Source organism: Molossus molossus, unplaced genomic scaffold (assembly GCF_014108415.1).
Source record: "Molossus molossus isolate mMolMol1 unplaced genomic scaffold, mMolMol1.p scaffold_m16_p_4, whole genome shotgun sequence".
Classification (NCBI taxonomy): domain Eukaryota; kingdom Metazoa; phylum Chordata; class Mammalia; order Chiroptera; family Molossidae; genus Molossus; species Molossus molossus.
Genome location: NW_023425377.1, coordinates 6,346,416 through 6,365,838, shown reverse-complemented (window position 1 = coordinate 6,365,838; position 19,423 = coordinate 6,346,416). Strand labels below are relative to the sequence as shown.

Below are 19,423 nucleotides of genomic sequence, written 5' to 3'. Positions count from 1 at the left end.
TACACCATCATATAGATCCCTCAATCTGTACTCCGAGTGATCTTATAACTCGAGGTAAACTCAGCTACCACTGAGGCTAAATAAAAACTCTCACATCTTTCTGTCCGATGGCCTGGGGGACTGGCACCAGGCAAAGTGCTCGACCATTGTCTCCTTGCTCAGCCTTGTCTCCCACCCTGAACGGCCTGCCTCTAGGCTATAGATTAACTCCCATCTTATCTATTCATATTCCAGAGGCTACTAGATACTTCTCCTAGGGGATTCACCAATTAGGCAACTCAAATTCATTATAAACTGAACTCATTCTTTCCCTGTCCCCCACCTCCCCAATCTGCTCTTCCAGTATTCCCTATCTTGGAAAACAGAAAAACATCCATCTTGGTGCCCAAACAAAATCTAAAATTCATACCATGTTGTATCCATGCCCTATTCCTAAAAAAACACCCAAGTTCTGTAGATCCCACCACTTACATCTCTTTTAAGTCCACCCAACCCCATCATGCCCACTGTCAACGCTTTGGTTCACCTTCATTTAGGTCATTTGAACTAACTGGTGTCCCTGCCTTGGTCTCTTCAATCTATCTTGCATACACCTGAAAACTTAAAGGCCAAGTACACATTCAGTTATGTTACTCTTTCTACTTTAAGAACAAAAGGAATAAGAACAAGTCCCAAAGTAATGATGTAGTAAACTAAAAACAAGCTCATTTAATAACATGATGTAATGCAAAGAGAATGTATCACCAGGTGTATTTTTATGAGTATGTTCCTATTCTACCCCCACACTACAGGGCCAAATTAAATAAACTAATATATGTGTTTCGAAAGAAAGAGGCCACAGGGAAGCAAGGAAAATTCATCTGCCTTCTTAGTCTAAAATGAACACAAAATGAACCACAGCAGTGATAAAGGCACCTTAAGGAGAACAAAGGGTTTCCCAGACCTAGAAGTCAAGCATGCATTCAAGCTGAATTTAAAACATGTCTAAAAACAAATGCCTAATCAGAAAGATTTTGGGAAGTAAACACAAGCAGAGAGGCTGAAAGAAGAGGTTCTGCCATAGAGCAAAACCATCCATCCCCAAAGTAAGTTGAAAGAGGCTGTCTCAGTGCCAGTCCAGCAAATACCTCCCTTCCCTGGTTGAGTTCATGCTAACCTAACTAAGCTACCTATGACCTGATCTGGTAGGTAAAGTCTACCTACCTGAAGAGAATATTCCAGTCATTTGGCTTGAGTCTCAGGTACCTCTCTCTGTCTCTTGTTTCTTAGTTGAAAAATCAAACTGGAATATTAATTAAAACCAAGCAAGCAAATCTAATTATCAGAAAAGTTTATATTAATCATGCCAACAAGCACATATCATTATAAAATAATAAACTGGAATTCTGGCTTTACACATCAGTCTTGCACAGCTGGTTAATATAAGTCCAACCCTGGGATAAGCGCTGCTTTGAGCATGCTGACCAGATCTGATTTCCAAGGGTGTTACACCAAGGACCAGACCTAGGATGAAGGTAAATGCTAAAACTGTACATGTGGCTACTTTAATGAAAATTAAAATTAAAAATTCAGTTCCTCAGTTACAGAAACACATTTCCAAATAGCCCAGCATGGCTGGTGGCTCCCATGCTGAACAGCACAGACATTGAACACTGCCCTTATCACGAAAAGTTCTACTGGACAGCACTGCTCTGGAAAATAACCTCAAACAACTCGAATGGGAGCCCTCTTGGGAAACAGTCTGATAGCTAGTCCTGGATGGCTAACAGAATCTGAGAGCTACAGTTCTCTAAAAAAGGTAAGAGATATTCAACAATTGTTTCCTTTCCCTTTGCAATGATTTCTTCAGATCAGAATGCACAGTTTAGTCGAGATTTGTGCCCATCTTATCACGGACGAGTCTAAACTAGAGGCAGCACAGCACAGAGGCTAGAAGCACATTCTCTGAAGCCAGACTGCCTGGATACACCTCATCTTCGTCTCTTACTAGATGCGTGTTTGTGACTATGAACATGTTATGTAACTACTCTGTGCTTCAGTTTCCTCATCAGTAAATACAAATAATGGTACCTACCTCACTGGGATACTATGAAAATAAAAGGAGTCTAGACACAGAAAGTGCCTAGAATTGTGCTCTGTGCAGAGTCAGTGGCCAGTACGTTAACTACCACTGTTTTCACCACCACCCTGGCAGCTCTTCAGATGACAAGTGCTAAAAATGCTCACCCAGGAGAATGGTTAGCAAATATAAAGGAATTAAACGAAAAGAGGGAACACAAAGTCAGAGTGCTAGTCTACAATAAAAAGAATTTTTTAAAGATGAAAGGGAATGAGTAATCTGATGAGACTATTACGCACTGAAAAAAGCCATGTTTTCAAGAGAGTTGCCTGACAATGTCTTACTTGTAGGGCTAACAGACCAAAGGTGAAAGGAGTCTACATAATAATCTACTGAGCTATTTAAATAAACAGTAAAAACTAAGGAGGAACTGAAAAAATACAAGTTTGAGTTCACCAGACCAAATCATACTTCCCTGTATAGAACACGTTTCAACACTGAAATTCACTGCCTCGCTTATACTCCCTAAGTTACCTGCATGTTTTGCTTGATGAACTGTTGGAAGATTTTCTAATTTTCTCATTAAGCGGGGAGAGATAATGGCAATACCTTGCCACACAATGATCTACTGTGTGTTCTTGGAGTGGAAACCTGCTACCTTGCTCATGCAAACAGGCAATTTGAAAACCCAAAAGCTGAAGTACAAACTTCAGCAAATGTAGTCAGGCGTAGAGGCAGATCTTTGAAGACACACATGGACCCAAGCCTCCAGCCTGGCTCTGCCATGTACTTGCTGTATGACCCTGTGCCACTTGCACTTAATGCTTATGAGCTTCGCATCACTATATGTAAAATACAGGAACAGCATGTGCCTGTTGAATAAGAAACAGACATAAAGAGCCTACCACACTACCTGACATTTAGCAGATGCTCAAAAAAGATGTTCCAGTTAATACATCTTCCTGAGAAGACCCTCCACGAGTCCTGAACACAAAAGACCACTACTTGACATGGTAACTACAAAAACTGTTTTGACCAGGTATCGACTACAAATCATGACGTAATGCCTCAAAATTATCATATGTTTTCCACATTTTATAAGCTCTTCCCCAAACAAAATTCCCTGTTGGACTATCAGCATAAACCATTCAGGTCCATAATAAGAATAACCACACTTCTGACACCTGTACCTTCACTGGTCCAAACCCAAACCTGGGCACTAGCACAATGAGCTAACATTTCTTCCTTTCCCTAGGAGTGGAAAAAGTCAAGAAATTGTGTTTTTCAGTTTCTTTCAGAAAGTTGAGTTCCACAAAACAAAACAATACAGGGTAATTGCTTACCTGGAAAATATTTTGTACTTCAGATCCACCAATCCAGAATGAATGGGGGTATTCCCTTTCAGACTAGTCTGAGAAAAGACAGCAGTCAAGCAGCTTCCAAGATTCTTTCCGTTTACTGTATCCAGCTTTCTTCAACAAAATCCCAAACATGCACTTCGGTAACTGTTGAAAGACAGAAAGCAATCCATACACCCACCATGGCACCAGTGGCAAAGGAGAGCCACCAAGAAATGGAAGGAAGGGTCAATGGAGTAGTGGATCTGAGGCACAGAAAAAGAGTTACATCCCCTGAATAGCTATTTGGTATAAATAGCAGCATTCCTCACCTCCGTGTTAAGAGAAGGGTAAGAAATTCTACATGGCAAAGGCTCACATCCCTAATATTAATATTTACTATGATAAATAGCGTGCAATTTCCAAATGAGAGCAACTAACAGATTACACTATTATCCACATAAATTGTCCCAGATCATTCCGCTACAATGAACTTCCTTCTCCATTGTCTAAGACAGCTCCACCATCATTACAAAAAGTTTGTCAGCCAAAACTAATGATATGGGAGGGCTCAAATACCTCCCATTAAAGATATTCATTTAAGCACCTAAGAAGAAATCTTTTGGTTTGCTACATATAAGACATCAAATCTACATACACGTTACCCAAATCGTCAACCCTCAACTGAAATATGAACATTTTAAAACACATGGCATAATTTTTAGAGTGTACTTTTGATTCAATAAAGGCCAATCCCCACAATGGCCAGCCACTGAGTAAACTAAGGAAAATAAAGAACACTAATAAATAATTTACTAGATGACACCTTTATTTTTTTATTTTATCCTCACCCGAGGACATTTTTTTCAATATTTTGTTCAGATAGAGTGGGAGGGAGAGAGAGAGAGAAAGAAACATGGACGTGAAAGGGACACATCGAGTGGTTGCCACCCACACGACCTAACCGGGGCCGGGGACAAACTGCAACCGAGGTACATGCCCTTAGCAGGAACCAAACCCAGGTCTCTCCGGACCGCTGGCTGACGCTCTAACCGCTGAGCCAAACCGGCCAGGGCATAGATGACACCTTTAAAGACATAAGCCCAATCCACAGTATATGAACATTCTTTTACTACCATACCAACTTTTCCATTAAAATGGAAGTTCTAAACAAACTATAAGGGAGAGAGAAAAAGGCATTCAACAGAATGATGACAGAGATAAAAAACTTAAAAATCAAAGACTGTGAACTTACCTGCACATAAATTTTCTACTTCTTCAATTGCCACACTATTTCCAAAATATTCCTGCAGTAATTAAGATACCTACCTTTACTGAAGGGCTACTAATGGGTCAAGCCCTTTAGAGTCATTACTCATTTAATTCTCAAAGAAAATGAGAAGAAATAACTTGCCCAAAGTCCCACATCTACTAGGTGAAAAACCCAAGCCCTTTTCCTAGAGCACAGCTGCACCCAAGTCCAAGGATTAGAAAGGCCATGATTCCTGGGCAGAAAAACCAGGCTTTATTCTCAAAGGTCCCTATGTTAATTAACGTCAATGGAGAACTAAAAAAATACAGAAGAGTAATAAATATGTCAGCCGAGCTGAACGAAAATACAACTGAACCAGATGAGCCATCCTGAAACAGCAAACTCCCTAGATCTTGCCACTTAAAAAAACATTTCATTAACTAAGAGCCATGCAATTCTAAGGCCTACAATATTAATGTTAAAACAAAACACAGTATAATGTTGCCCAACTAGACTTTATATTTATAAGCAAAGACTGTCTCCAACTGAGGATCTCAAATCAAGTTGAAACTGAATTGTTAATAAATCATAGGCAATGACTAAAGATGTTCTGATTTTTCTGTTTGTAGGCAATCTGAACTGACTGAATACCAGCCAATGATCAACCTCCCATAACAATCAGATGGAAATATCATAATACCCAAACGTAAAAGAGATTATATTAAGTAAAATCTCAAGTTTTTCCCATTAAGTGATATTACTCTGGATATCAACCAATTTTGATAAAAGCAGCTATAGTGAGCTATGGCTAGTAGCTAACTACTAAGGCAATATACTCTGCTTTTCAAAGTATAACTTAACTGCTATATTGAAAATGTTGAACAATTACAGCAAAACACAACCACAACAATTTGACTAACAAACTCATTTCTGAACCTCATGGATTGTCAGGCCTTTTCCCTGTATTAATGAGCTAATTTTCCCTTTTTCCTTCAAATTAACATGTACTGAATGCCTAACTGGTGGAAGGCCTTATGCTAGCGATATAAAGATCAACAGGTGTCAGACCAGGGGTGTAAAGACTGAGATCTCCCTGTCCTCTGCCCCCTTTCTCTTTGAGTCTCCCAAGTGATCATTTCACAGATCCAAAATAAATATATTTTATTATTAGTTCTCATAAGTGGTTAACTGTTCTCAATGAAACTCTTTTTTCGTTGTTGTTAATCCTCACCTGAGGATATTTTTTCCACTGATTTTTAGAGTGGAAGGGAGGAAGGGAGGGGGAAGGAAAGACACATTTACTAGTTGCCTCTACCACACTCACCAACCAGGGCTGGGGATAGAACCTGCAACCTAGGCACGTGCCCTTGACCGGAATGAACCCGAGACCCTTCAGTGTGAGGGCTGACACTCTAACCATTGAGCCACACCGGCAAGGGCTCATTTAACTTTTTTTTTTTTTTTTAATCCTCACTGGAGGACATTCTTTTTTTTGCATTTATCTTCAGATAGAACAGGAGGGAGAGAGGAAGGATGAAAGAGAGAGAAACATCGACGTGAGGGAGACACATCGAGTGGTCACCACCCACATGACCCCAACCAAGGCCAGGGACAAACTGCAACTGAGGTACATGCCCTTAACGGGATCCGAACCTGGGACTCTCTGGTCCATGGGCCAACGCTCTAACCACTGAGCAAAACTGGCCAGGGCAAATAAATTAAATAAATTTAAAAATTACTCAAGTTCCTTTTTTCTCAGTAGTAGAGCTCTCACTTAATTTTTCTTTTCCTTCTGTGAATCAGAAGCTTGCTATTAGAGAATGGCTGCCTATATTCATCATACTTATATTTGCACATTTCTCTACTCACAGACTCCTTTTTTTTATTTTACATATTAATGCCCCACTTTCTACTTCACAGTTTGAAAGTCTTCATTATTAATTAGCTCAGAGAGGGAATTTCCTAAAAAATGCTTCCTGCTGACATCATAGCATTCTGTAATTTTTAAATTTTGTTAAAACAATATTAAGATCCAGGTTAGATACCCTACTGGACTGTCAGGTCCTCCTGGTTTATCTCTCATTTGCCTACAAAGACAAACTTCCTGCTAGGTAATTGTGATCAGCAGAAACTTAACTGAGGGTAACAAGCACATTCTTGACCAACTGGTTTTCCCCCTTTGTCAACTAATTCAATGAACAACTCAAATACAATTCAGGAGGAAATCTTGTATGATAGTCACTGCTTATTCTGTTAAAGGTCAAATCATCAGCTTTGCTAAAACAAGAATAAGAAACCAAAAATCCTCATTTCCTTGTCCAAACGAAAGCAATCAAACATGAATCGCAATGCTCGATGTTCCTGTCACTCAACACCAGCCTCTTTCTACCTGGAAAGCAGAAACAGGATTGGGTGGGCTCTCTGGAGTTCGAGGACAGGTTTAATTATGTCTGATTGGTAGTTCTTAGTAATTTTAACAGTACTTCCCAGATTTCCAAGATACTGATTTTGTATGGTTTCATCATTTTCCCCAAAGATGGCTAAAACCAACTGAATTTTAGGCCTCTGTAAAGCTTTACAAATAAATATACACACAACTCAGTGGGGGGAATTAAAACCTCTTCACACCATCTGTCTTGACTGTGCTTCACAAAACCCAGTTCCTGTACTTATTTAGCATGGCAAGCAGGTGCTGAGAGACAAGCCTCATATACATCTCTCATACAACAGCCGAAGCAATACCTACATTTTCTCATTTTTCCAGATAATAAAATCACACCACACAAAGGTTAACTTTCTTAAGGTCACACAGCTGGCAAGTGATAGAGCTAGGCTACAAAATCAGGTGTTTGTTTCTAAAGCCCACACCCTTTCTGCTAAATCATGCTTCCCTAAGGTCACATACTCCTTAGAATTATCGACTATTTGGCAAGTTCACATCAACAGATATAAAAGGAATCTCGGTTTCCTCAATACTCTGCTACCAACCACACTCTGGGATGTACAGAGATCAATGTGTTTCTGTGTCAAGTTCTGTAAATATACTGAAGATGTTTATGATGTCTGTGACATACCACCCCTCGTCTTCCCTTTAATCAGTCTTTTCTCCTATACTCATCTCCACCCTTGTTTTAATGTTATCAGAAGGAAATCTTATAAAGGTTTCATAGCATTAAGAAAAAAAAAAACTAACATTAATTTAAATCAATAAATATCTACTGCACACCTAAGTGCTAAGCATTATGAAGGATTCAAAGGACAATGAGACACAGCCTCTAAACAAGATCATAGGCTTTTATGATAAACAGGAAGGTATGATAAGTATTGTAAGAGTTAGGAACAGATAATTATGAGAATTAGTGATGTAGGTGAGAATTTCCAGAAAAGAGAATGGTTAAGATACAGGCAGATGGCAATAAAATAATCAACCAAAAAAATTCAACATAACATTTACCAATCACCTAGTACAAGAAGGCACTGTGAGGAGTTAATTATTTAATAGGGGACACAAACAGGAAACTAGAATACAAGCCCAAAATAAGTGAAGTGCCACAAGATAAATACAAAGTGCCAGAACTTGTTCATTTCATTTAGCAATGATCATCAGGTAGGCAGTGCTTTAGATATAAAAGCCAATGTGGTATCTGTCACCATAATATACACTGACATCAAGAGGTGGCATCTACATTGTTTTGAGGGGATAGGATTTTATCAGCATAGGTAAAAGAGAGGACCGCTGAGATCTGACCTAAGCCAATTTGGCCCGAGAGCCAACTACTAGGTCCTTCCTGTAATATTAGCCTTAAATACATGGGCTTAGGTCAGTTCATATCAGTGCTGACAAAGGAAACTGTGGGAGCAGAATCAGAAGAACTAGGGTCCTCCACGCTTTGGCTGGAATATAGAATGAGTGAGAAATGTGGGAAGAAAAGCCAGAAGGGAGGCTGGAATTGGAATTATTAGGACTTGAAATGCTTTCTTTCCCTTAAAAGTATAAATATCATGAGGTGGAACTCAGGATCCCAGACACCTTCCAGCACAGAAAAGTTTGTTTCTAGAATTCATAAAATCAAACAGCATGACTCAGGGATACACGTGCTGTTCTATAATGGGCTCCTGTGCCATCTTTCCCAGTGTTCAAGATACAGCAGTCAGAGCCAAAAGTGCCAAGACTTGTGTGCAGGATCATGTTTCTTTTTGTCACGTCTGAAAGGACATCTAACCTACTCCAAAATCAGGGGCAAAAAATCATATATTTGAGCCACGGCCTCTTTTTTGTTTTTAATATGTTTTTATTGAGTTTAAAGAGAGAAGAAGGGAGAGGGTGAGAGAGAAACATCCATGAGAGAGAAACATTGATTGGCTGCCTCCTGTACACCCCCTACTGGGGATCAAGGCTGAAACCAGAGACCTTTTGGTACAGAGGACAATGCTCAACCAACTGAGCCACATTAGCCAGGGCAAGCCACAGCCTCTTGAGACAGGTCAATGAGGTCTGTAAGTATGTATGTTGTTTATTTCATTTGGACCCTACTTAAATATTAATTTGTCCATTTAATCAGCATTTGGTAAATCAGCACACAGCTAGACTTAGGGTCCAGTTTCTCGAAGGAGTTACTAAACAATCACTCTACTTAGAAAGCCAATGATAGGAAATGAGGGAAAATCCAAAAAGAAATAAAAATTTCCAATATCTTCATTTGTTTCTTTCATCTCTGTGGCCTTTCTTCAATAGCTCTAAAAATAGCTGATATCAACACCTTCTTAATAAGACCCAATGTATTTTACTGATATTACTACATTCAACAAGTAATATAGCCACTTAGAGATAACACAGAAGGGAAATGGCTCACTTGAGGTCACTCAGCAAAGAGGAGAACCATTCAACAGCTAACAATAGAGTACAAACAGGCAGTCAAGTTTGGGGAAGGGATGAGGTCACACTCACAGGAGACAGGATCACCTTCCCTAAACTTTTAACATCAACTTCTGCCATCTTCTAATAGAAGATTATCCATCTTTCTCTTCCAATTAGCAGCCCTGTGAGTGCTCTCTAATAATGAGCCTCACACCTATTTTACCAAAGCCAGAAATTTGAAAAACAGTCCCACCAACAAGGTATAGCAATGGACTAATATAAGGAAGGCTATAAAAGTCATCGGTGGTTAAATTGTTCACCATAAGCAATCATAAATACAGTTGTCTCAATCAAGACTATGTCGTCTATATTAAAAACTGAACCTGATGAGGCAGGTCTTTTGGAGAAGCAGTCTGTATGGACCCAGTCTCAACCAGGGGTGGAAATCACAAGGTTAGATTTTAATTACTCTATCACCAGTTTTATTTCCCAGTAAACTAAAAAAGTGCACGGAAAAAAGAAGAGTCAAAATGAAAGTAGAGGGATAAAGATTAAGAAGTTGGATATACCCAAGAAGTCTGTTTCTTTCTGTAATACACCATGCTCTGAAATACCAAATGAAAGTTATCCTGTTAACCATTAAGTACCAAACTGGTACAGGATGCACAATCACAAATATTTGAGTACTGAAGCTGACTCATAAAAATCTAAAAATATTTCATACTTTAGGCTTTCAAAATACCATCAGTTTTAACCCCTTCCCCTCCTTCAATCATGTTCTTTTGAAACTAATGTTAAAAATATTTTGAACCTACTTCTGCAAACTAATTAAAATGCAGTGAATACAGAAAGCCACATGCAATTAGATTTTAAGGCTTTATCATTCCTATACTTGTTCCTGGATTTACTAAATCAGTTATTAAGTACCCGTGTATCTACTACATTAAAATAAATACATATATGTTTATGAAAAGGGTAGCCTAAGAGTGTTAACTGGTATCCCTTTGAGAAAATATCAAAATTCATATGTACAAAGCCATTTTAAAATTGATCTAAATAACTACTAAACTCTTGAATCTTTTAAGAATCCCAGTTGACAATGTCCTTAAAAGGCTGAAATATCTTTTCTGATCACAGACAAGTACAATCATGTAAAACCAAAATGTTTTTAAGTTATGAGCATAGGAAGCCAGTAAATTTAGGCTGGATTTTTTAAAAAACCATACACCCAAGGACACTAAATAGATTACTCTGTGTTTCTTCTAATTCTTTCAAAAATAAAGAGCTTTAGTTCTTTTTAAATGAAGAAAGGAAAGGAGCACAGAACAGCCAATGTCAAAGAGCTCTCAAGATACAATTTTTCGATTATAAAGTACTCTATGTTGTAAGTACATGTATTGTATGTATATCATAAGAATATGTGCTATATTTGTAATTCTAATTAAGATATTTCACCAAAATAATCTACTACAAAAGTTGCAGAATGTCAAAAGCTTGGCTATAATAGCTTGATAAATTATACTAACAGGAAATTACTTAATAAATGAAATCAAATAAAAATCCACAAGTGACAGTATCCCTTAGAAAGCAACCACACCTGCACACACACACAAATCAGAAACTACTGTATCTTATTTTTATAGTTCTCAAGAACGCTGGAGAAGCCTAGTTCTGTGAATTACGAAAAGGACAGCAAATATTAAGCTGCCTCCCTATTTATGCTACTGTACTTCCATTTTAAAAACATGCATCTCAACTCCCCAGATACCACCATCCACAGAAACCATGCAGCTATCCAACAGACTTTCAGTGTCACCATTTATTATTTATAGCATTAAATGGGGGAAGTGGCTCTGATGTCACCGACCCTACCCAGTGGAATCATTGACTCAATAAACATTTTCACACTGGAGAAAATCTGGCTAGGAAAACATTTTGCCGGGTTAAATAGATTCTTTCACCTTTCCTCTCAACCCGGGGTAGAAGTTGTTACCGTGTTAGGAGAGATACAAAGAAACTGTCAAGGTTTCCACAGGAAGAAACCCCTGGGCTTGTCCATTTGCTGAGGCAATGACTTCCTCTACAGCCCAGTTTGATTTCCCTAACGTTCACATTGGCAGGTAATAGCTGCCATATTTTATTTCTCCCACCCAATCATCCACCAAGTAGCAAATTCTACTAGCCAATCTCTCATGGTCCCGTTTCTAAAAACCCCTTCTGGCTCCAGGTCCTAAGGGGAAAAGGGCTGGGGTGTCCTCGGGAGCGAGGAAGTCTGGTCTGGCTACCGATGATTTCTAACAGAAGAGTGATCGCTTCCCCAGGGGCTTAGAATTCTCCCCCCACCCCGACCTCCCCCTTTGGAGAAGAAAGAACTGGCGGCAGTCATGAGGACATCCCCTCCCCCATCCTCCCCCAATTTCCCAAAGCGGCTCTGGAAAACGTGAAGTTTCTATTTCCCTTTCCTGGGAGATGGAATCCAGAGTACCTGGGGCCTTGCTAGGCAAACATCCCTCTCGGCCCAGTAGGAAACCCTTTGTCCGAGCAGCCGGACATCACTGGGGTCCGGGAAAGAGGCCCCTAATCCGTCACAGCCTCACACCCGAGAGCTTCCCACCTCCACCCCTGTAGGGCCTATCCCGGCACCTCCACAGCCCTAGGTAGGGGAGAGGGTGCTGAGACCCCTACTAGGACGCGGAGGCCCGAGGCCCTGACCGATCTCCTCCGCACCCCCTCCCACCACCATCTCCCTCGGCCTAAGTGGGGCTTGCAAGAACGGTGCAGGCCTGTGCCGAAAAAACAGAGGAGAAAAACAGAATCGTAAATCCACTTCTAAGAGAAGGAGAAGGAGATGCTACAGCGAGTGTGAGCTAAGGCCAGAGCACTAACGAGCAAGGGTCGTTCGAGAGATGGGCCCGGAGACAGGACAGGGGGAGGGAGGAGAACCGAGGGGCATGAGGGGGCCGGGCCACCACCAGCCCGAGATCTCGAGGGATCCGAAGGAACCGCGCCGGGCCCGAGGCCAGGGAAGGCGGGGGGCCCAAGTCGGGGCCGAGACGGCGGGGAAGGGCTAGGGGCGGCCTCGTGCCGGACGCTGAGGTGGGCAGGCCCGCCCGGGGCCGGACGGACGGAAGAACAGACGGTCCAGCGGGCCGCACTCACCATGAGCTCGATGGTCTTGTCCTCAATCACCGAGTCGGGCTCCATGGCGGCCCCGGCGGCCCCGCCTCGCTCTCCCCGCGCAGCAGCGAACCGCCCGTGCGGAGGAGGCGACGGCGGAGGCAGCAGAGACGGAGGCGGTAATCGCACCCACTCTAGCTGCCAGCCCGCCCGGGCCGCCGGCAGCTCCGCCCTCCCCCTCAGCGAACGCAGTACGCAGAGCGAGGACTACAGCTCCCAGCAGGCGCCGCGTGCTCGGTGGAGCGTTGTGGGAACGAGAAGCCGACGCCTGGCCAGTCGGCCCTGGCAGCGCGAAGCTGAATTCTGAGACGCAAGTAGCACTGGACAGTGAAGACGGGACGTGCAGACCTAAAGAATTAAAGACTCCCTCCAGGTAGAGCCTCGGGAGTTCCGCGACTACATCTCCCAGAACACCCTGCAGGCGGGTTCTCCTTCCGCCACTTTCTCCCGACTTCCTGGCAGCCCAAGGCTACTCAAACCGGAACGGAAAGTCCCAGGCAACTCTTCGCTTGTCAGAGATTCTGCGTGTGCGATCCATTTCCGCACATGCGCAGTCAGTGTCCGCAGCGCCCAGTCGACGCCTAATGAGCGGCTCTGCTGGGCAGCGGCCGTCGGGTGGTGGGGACACATGTTGGAGACAGGTGGGTTAAAGGTGCTTTGGGAGGGGATGGTCTTGGGGCGCAGGTGTGGGAGAGAGCCAGCGAGCGAGAGAAGCTCGGGCAAGGGAGGAGGGTCCTCGAGGGGCATCCTCTCGGGCATCCCAGTGAGGTGTTCCGAGGCCGGGACGGGGAGAGAAGACCGGGGGGCGGCGGAGAAGCTGAGAGACGAAAGGAACCCGTGTACACTGAGCCCCTCTTGCTCATGTCTTCGTTCAGAAAGTGTTATTTAAACTTCCAGCCACTGCTGGGTACCGGTCTGGGCATTGGGAATCAGCTCTGAACATCCCAGACGAGATCTTTGTTCTCGTGGAGCCTAATTCTAGGCGGTGGGGAGGGGGTGGGGCAACCGAAAGAGTGACAGGTGCTGAGAAAGAACACGGCTGGAGACCTGGAGACTCCTCGAGAACTGTCACTGTGAACTTCGTCAGTCGGTGCCAGGGACTCACTAGTAGTGGAACAAATCGGGTTTATGAGGAACCCTGGGGCCTCTCAGTCAGAGCCGCTCGGTGATAGGAGAGGGTTTGAGGAAGTTGGGACTTACCTGGATTAGACCGTGCCAGGAAGCGGGGGTCATTCTACGATTGGGTAGCTCAATAAATCTTACCTGGAATGGAGAAATACCAGACTGAGGGTAAAACTGTAATTGGCAAATAAGCAGCAGTCCCGCGTACTACCGAGAATGGGGGATGTGTGGTCGTTTTTCGGGCTTGCGCAATGTTTGTGTTTTATCTGTGTTGGGATATCATTAAGGAGTGGTCTTTTGTCTTGATTTGTCATGGTTACAGAATGGCCTTGTCTGGTGTTTATGTTCTGTGACATTGTATTCAACAAGAGAATACAAGGCCTAGCTAAGATGGTGAGGCTGTCATCGAGTAATATAACAGCCTGGCTGTAATGCATCAGGCCGGCTTCCAAATGGCAGAGGCTGCTCTTCTCTTTTTCGTGTGTTTTTTGCATTCTCTGCACCTGTGAAGAGAGGGGACTGAATGAGCTAGAAATCTTTCCATTTCTAAGGTCCAGGTTGTTACAGTAATTTGTATGCGTGCAGGACACAGTGTAAGCTCCTTGCAGTTAGCGTTTGAAGTTTCATAGTTCTTATCTCGTGCTTTCCATCAAAGGAATTGAAAGAAAAACAATAGGAAGAAAGTGCACAGGATTGGAAAGTTATTACCATTAACTGGCTATCTGAGTTTCATCAGACCCCTTCCCATATCTGGGCCTTGGAACATTCACTAGTAAAACAAATCAGTTAGAATAAATGACCTCTGTGTCAGTTACCTATTGCATCATAATTAAAACACCTCCAAGACTTAGTAGCTTAAAATGTTCTATTATTTTTTACAGTGGTGTGGGTTGATTGGATTCAGCTGAGCCCACATAGTATAAGCTGAGATTACTCATGGGACTGCAATCAGCTGGGAGCTCATCAAAACTGCCCCTAGGGCCCAGGGCCTCCCTTTGTCCTGGCTTTTTATCAGTCAAGCTTCTGCAGGATAACTAGCTTCCTAGAGGACATGGCCCCAATGAGCAAATGCTTGTTAAGCCTTTGCTAATGTCCCAGTGGCCAAAGCAAGTCATATGGCCCAGCCTGGAGTTTGTGGACAGGGACTGTACAAGGTTGTGCAGAGAGTAATAGTTCATTGGGTTCCACCACTGTAATAGCCAGCCAAGACTTCTGAGGTCCTGGCGCTTTCCACAGGACCTAGCACATTCGGATAGGGTAGGAGTCACAACCTGAATATGATCCTCCAATATGTATGTTTATCACACTGTCTTTTTTGTTGTCTTAAAATTTGAGTTTCACATTTTAAAATCTGAATATCCAGCTTCTCTCAAAAAAATTAAACCCTCTGACTGTATCGGATCTGCATGGCAACAATATGCCGGTGTTACGTAGCAACTACCTTCTTTATACAAAGCATGTACTCTCTTGATTACCACTGTTCACCATCTTTCCCTGTTGCCTTATAATCTGCATGCTTCTTGTGTGCCTAACCCATATAGATATTTGAGTTTGCAACCCTTGGCATTGGAACTGTAGTGGGGGTAACTCAAAGTTTCTTTCCTTTTATGAAAGCCATATCCCATACTAATATTATTGGGTCGAATTCCAGGAGCTCAGGGTGATAGTCACTGAGTCACACATGTGATAGACGTCTTACCCAAGCTATGTGAGAAGCAAACTGAGCCAAAGGTTATCACTTTGCCCTCTCCTCTTCTCAAGTAAGAACTCAGGTACGCCCTGGCCGGTTTGGCTCAGCGGTTAGAGCGTCGGCCTGCGGTCCTGAGAGACCCGGGTTCGGTTTCCGCTAAGGGCGCCTACCTCGGTTGCAGTTTGTCCCCGGCCCTGGTGGGTCGTGCGGGTGGCAGCCACTCGATGTGTTCCTTTCGCATCGATGTTTCTCTCTCTCCCTCTGTTCCTCTCTCTCCCTCCCACTCTACCTGAACAAAAAATGGAAAAATGTCCTCTGGTGAGGATTAATAAAAAAAAAAGAACTCAGGTACTCAGGTGTTTTTATTGTGTCAGTCTTAATGCCAGCTAGTAACTAGATTTGGTCATAAAGAGGACCGAAAGGCATACTTTCCCCCATTTTTCAGATACCTCTGGACTGGGATTTACAAGACACAATTACGCCCTGGCCAGTTTGGCTCAGCGGTTAGAGCGTCGGCCTGCGGTCTGGAGAGACCCGGGTTTGGTTCCCGCTAAGGGCACGTACTTAGGTTGCAGTTTGTCCCCGACCCTGGTTGGTCGTGCGGGTGGCAGCCACTCGATGTGTCCCTTCACGTCGATGTTTCTCTCTCTCTCTCTCTCTCTCTCTCTCTCTCTCCCCCGCTCTATCTGAACAAAAAATGGAAAAATGTCCTCAGGCGAGGATAAAAAAAAATACAAGACACAATTACAACAAAGTGGTACAAGTCTGCGACACCTTAACCAAAATCATGAGGTCTGGATAGGTTTCAGAATTAAGAATTGTTTAAATTGTACAAAGGTAGTACAGTGCTCACCCAGATAGATAATGCAGCACTCTCAGTGATATCTAGGACAGCACTACATAATCAGTTACATTAATTAATCTGCAGCAGAACATGTGTGTGCCTGTTACCAAGTTGTAGCCTCTCAGCTCCAAATCTACCCCTCTTTTCTATGCTTTGAAATACTGGAGTGGGCCCTGGGCCATGTGGTTCAGTTGTTTGGAGTGTTGTCGCATGCACCAAAAGGTCACTGGTTAGATTCTTGGTCAGGGCACATACCTGGGTTATGGTTCGATCCCCGGTTGGGGTCGGTACAGGAGGCAACCGATCAATGCTTCTCTCACACATGAATGTTTCTCTCTCTCCCCCTCTAAAATCAATAAAAACATACTCTTTTTAAAAAGTACTGGATTGGGACCCTGTAAGTATTTTTCTTCTGCCAGCCTGCACAGTGGTTAACTTTGTCAGTAGAGCACCCTGGAGGGACAGGTGAATGAAAGGACTTCTCTTCGTGGCTTGAGTATACATTCTTTTCCTTCTTGCCTTTGTGGCACATAGCAGCAGTGGTTTGCAGAACTGTAACCCACACGCGTACACACAGATGGCTGGGGTAACCAGAGCGTGGCTTCCCAGTGAGTTCCGTGGCACCTCAGCAGGCAGTTTCCTGCTTGCCAGACCCAGCCTGCAACATGTTAAAATGATGTATTTTCACCTGTGATGATGAGTTTTCTGAATTCAGCTACATTAGAGAGAAGGATAGTGCAGTGAAATTTTTACAACTCATTTCCAGCTAACATCAAAGAATGCAAGTCTTTAGAGGGAGAATCTTTTGAAATCATAAGAGAGTGTTGATAAGAAGTACTGAAAGTAGCAGCTCTGTATTCTATCCACATGACAAGGCTTCTTGCTTTATCTGTCTATCTGTAGAATCCAGGGAAAAAAGTTATCATGAACTATGTATTTGCACATTTATTTGGAATAAAAAACAAAGCTAGACTTTCTGACAGAGTCTAATTTGACGTATTGGTTCGCTAGGATTGGCATTGCCAATAATGTGTTGTTAGATGAGTTGAATCTTTAATTCCATGATTTTAGGAAAATATATTTAAAGCACGTAAGTAAATAACATTTATCAATTTATTTATTGGCAGACCTGTATTTAAATTAATATTTGTATTCCCCCCACCACCACCACCATTTTAAACTTAACAGGTTAAATAAGATACCTACAAGTGAAAGAGTAAAGAAAAGCTGCACCAGTCAGAATAGAAGACACTATGCCACAGGAGCAAATTACCCCATGTATCAGAGAAGCAGAACCACTAAGAACGAATTAAGGAATTTTTTAAAAGGAGCTGACATTAGATAATTGTCAGATCGAATTAAGCAATCTCTGTACGGCTGTTGTCTTCATAGGCAACAGTAGATCTTAAAGTCCATACGACAGGCAGGAAAGGGAGATGTGTGGAGGATGGGGGAGAGCAAGCATAGCTGACTGGGGTCCATGAGGACAGGCAGAAACTTGTGTCACTTCTTATTGTCACTGACCTTGGCACTGTGGATGTCCTACAGAGACTGGAGCCCTGTGTCACAGAGCTGAACACCCACACCTGGCCCAGGAATTGGAGAAGCTGAAGGAGAATCTAAGGGAACGTGGAACCATTGCAGACCCAGCCACTCCTCACACCAAGGAGGTGAGTAAACTGATCAACAACGATGTATTTGGGCTACAAAATTATCTCAGTTTCACTTCCACCCTCCACATCCCTCACAGGAATCTGTCTTGTGGCCCACCCTAATCAGAAACAGACACGAACAGAATTCAGGGAAATGTAGTTTCCTAGCCAAGCTGACCCACTACTAAGTTTCACACCTTAATACACATTTCTGGTTCATGTGAAGTTCAACGCGGCCAGCTAGCCCTCTATCTTAAAGCTAGACCATCTGAAATTTATGGTCTCTAGTATTAATGGGCCAGCTATTAATTGCCTCATCTCAGAACATCATTCCTGCTCACTGTTCATTGGTCAGTGCCTAATCACAGTCTTCAGAGGCTGGAAGGGATGCTAAAGGATGTGCTCTTCCTGTATGCCTAGACAAAGAAATGAAGTAGAATTCGCTGAACAAGTAGGATTATCTCTGCTACACAGGTATAATTAGTATGCATTTAATAAATCTTGATAAAGTGTTTTTGGTATGCTCCCAGAAATTGAGAAAGTGTATTTCCCACTGGCTATATAAAAAATCCTTTTAGTAGTTGGGTGGTTCCCAATATTTTGTTCTCAACAAAATTGATTAAATTGACTTTCCATTTCCTCATCTATAAAATGGGAATGAAGCCCAGCCAGTGTGGCTCAGTAGTTGAGTATCTACCCATGTACAGGTTCGATTCCTTATCAGGGCACATGCTGAGGTGATGGGCCAAATCCCCAGTGGAGGGCATGCAGGATGCAGCCAATTGATGTTCTCTCTCATCCATGTTTCTATCTCTCCCTTTCCCTTCTTCTCTCTCTAAAATCATAAAGAAAAAATTTTTTAAAAATAAAATGGGGCCCAGCCGGTGTGGCTCAGTGGCTGAGCAACGGCCCAAGCACCAAGAGGTCACCAGTTCGATTCCCAGTCAGGGCATATGCCCAGGTTGTGGGCCTGATTTCCAGTGGGGGCATGCAGGAGGCGGCCAATTGATGTTCTCTCATTGTCGTTTCTATCTCTTTCTCCCTCTCCCTTCCTCTCTCTCTCAAATTAATAAAGGGGAAAAAATTTTTTTTAAATAATGTAAAATGGGAATGACAATGTCTTCCTCATGGGTTTTTGAAAGGATTCAATAAGTTAATCTGTGAAAACTCTTGGTGGTCAAAAATGTTTGTTGTTAAATAAGAATAATATTCGCCCTGGCCAGTTTGGCTCAGCGGTTAGAGCCTCAGCCTGCGGTCCAGAGAGACCCAGGTTCAGTTCCCGCTAAGGGCACGTACCTCGGTTACAGTTTGTCCCTGGCCCTGGTTGGTCGTGCGGGTGGCAGCCACTCGATGTGTCCCTTTCACATCGATGTTTCTCTCTCTCTCTCTCCCTCCCTCCCACTCTAGCTGAACAAAAAATTGAAAAAATGTC

The 19,423-nt window shown here is 42.8% G+C and overlaps 1 protein-coding gene and 1 long non-coding RNA gene across 8 annotated transcripts in view; one reads left to right on the top strand and one right to left on the bottom strand.

Annotated features, from left to right (window-relative positions):
* The window catches only part of FBXW11 (F-box and WD repeat domain containing 11), a 106,721-nt gene extending 93,863 nt beyond the window's left edge, over positions 1-12,858 (bottom strand). Inside the window, exons 1-2 of one of the 3 annotated variants that reach the window (XM_036282044.1) lie at positions 12,666-12,743; positions 3,403-3,564 (exon numbers count right to left, since the gene is read on the bottom strand). Coding sequence is in view for 2 of the 3 variants with exons in the window: in XM_036282043.1 (XP_036137936.1) it covers positions 12,666-12,710 (45 nt within the window). In the remaining variant the exon portion in view is untranslated. Of the gene's footprint in view, positions 1-3,402; positions 3,565-12,665 lie in introns of all 3 variants that reach the window. The other 2 variants (XM_036282043.1, XM_036282045.1) reach the window with 2 other exon arrangements.
* Positions 12,859-13,236: 378 nt separating this feature from the next.
* Positions 13,237-19,423, top strand: part of LOC118643699 — a 32,721-nt gene continuing 26,534 nt past the window's right edge. For all 5 annotated transcript variants that reach the window (XR_004962032.1, XR_004962030.1, XR_004962029.1 and 2 more), the window contains exons 1-2: positions 13,237-13,324; positions 17,888-18,009. This is a non-coding gene — a long non-coding RNA (uncharacterized LOC118643699). The remainder of the gene's footprint in view (positions 13,325-17,887; positions 18,010-19,423) is intronic.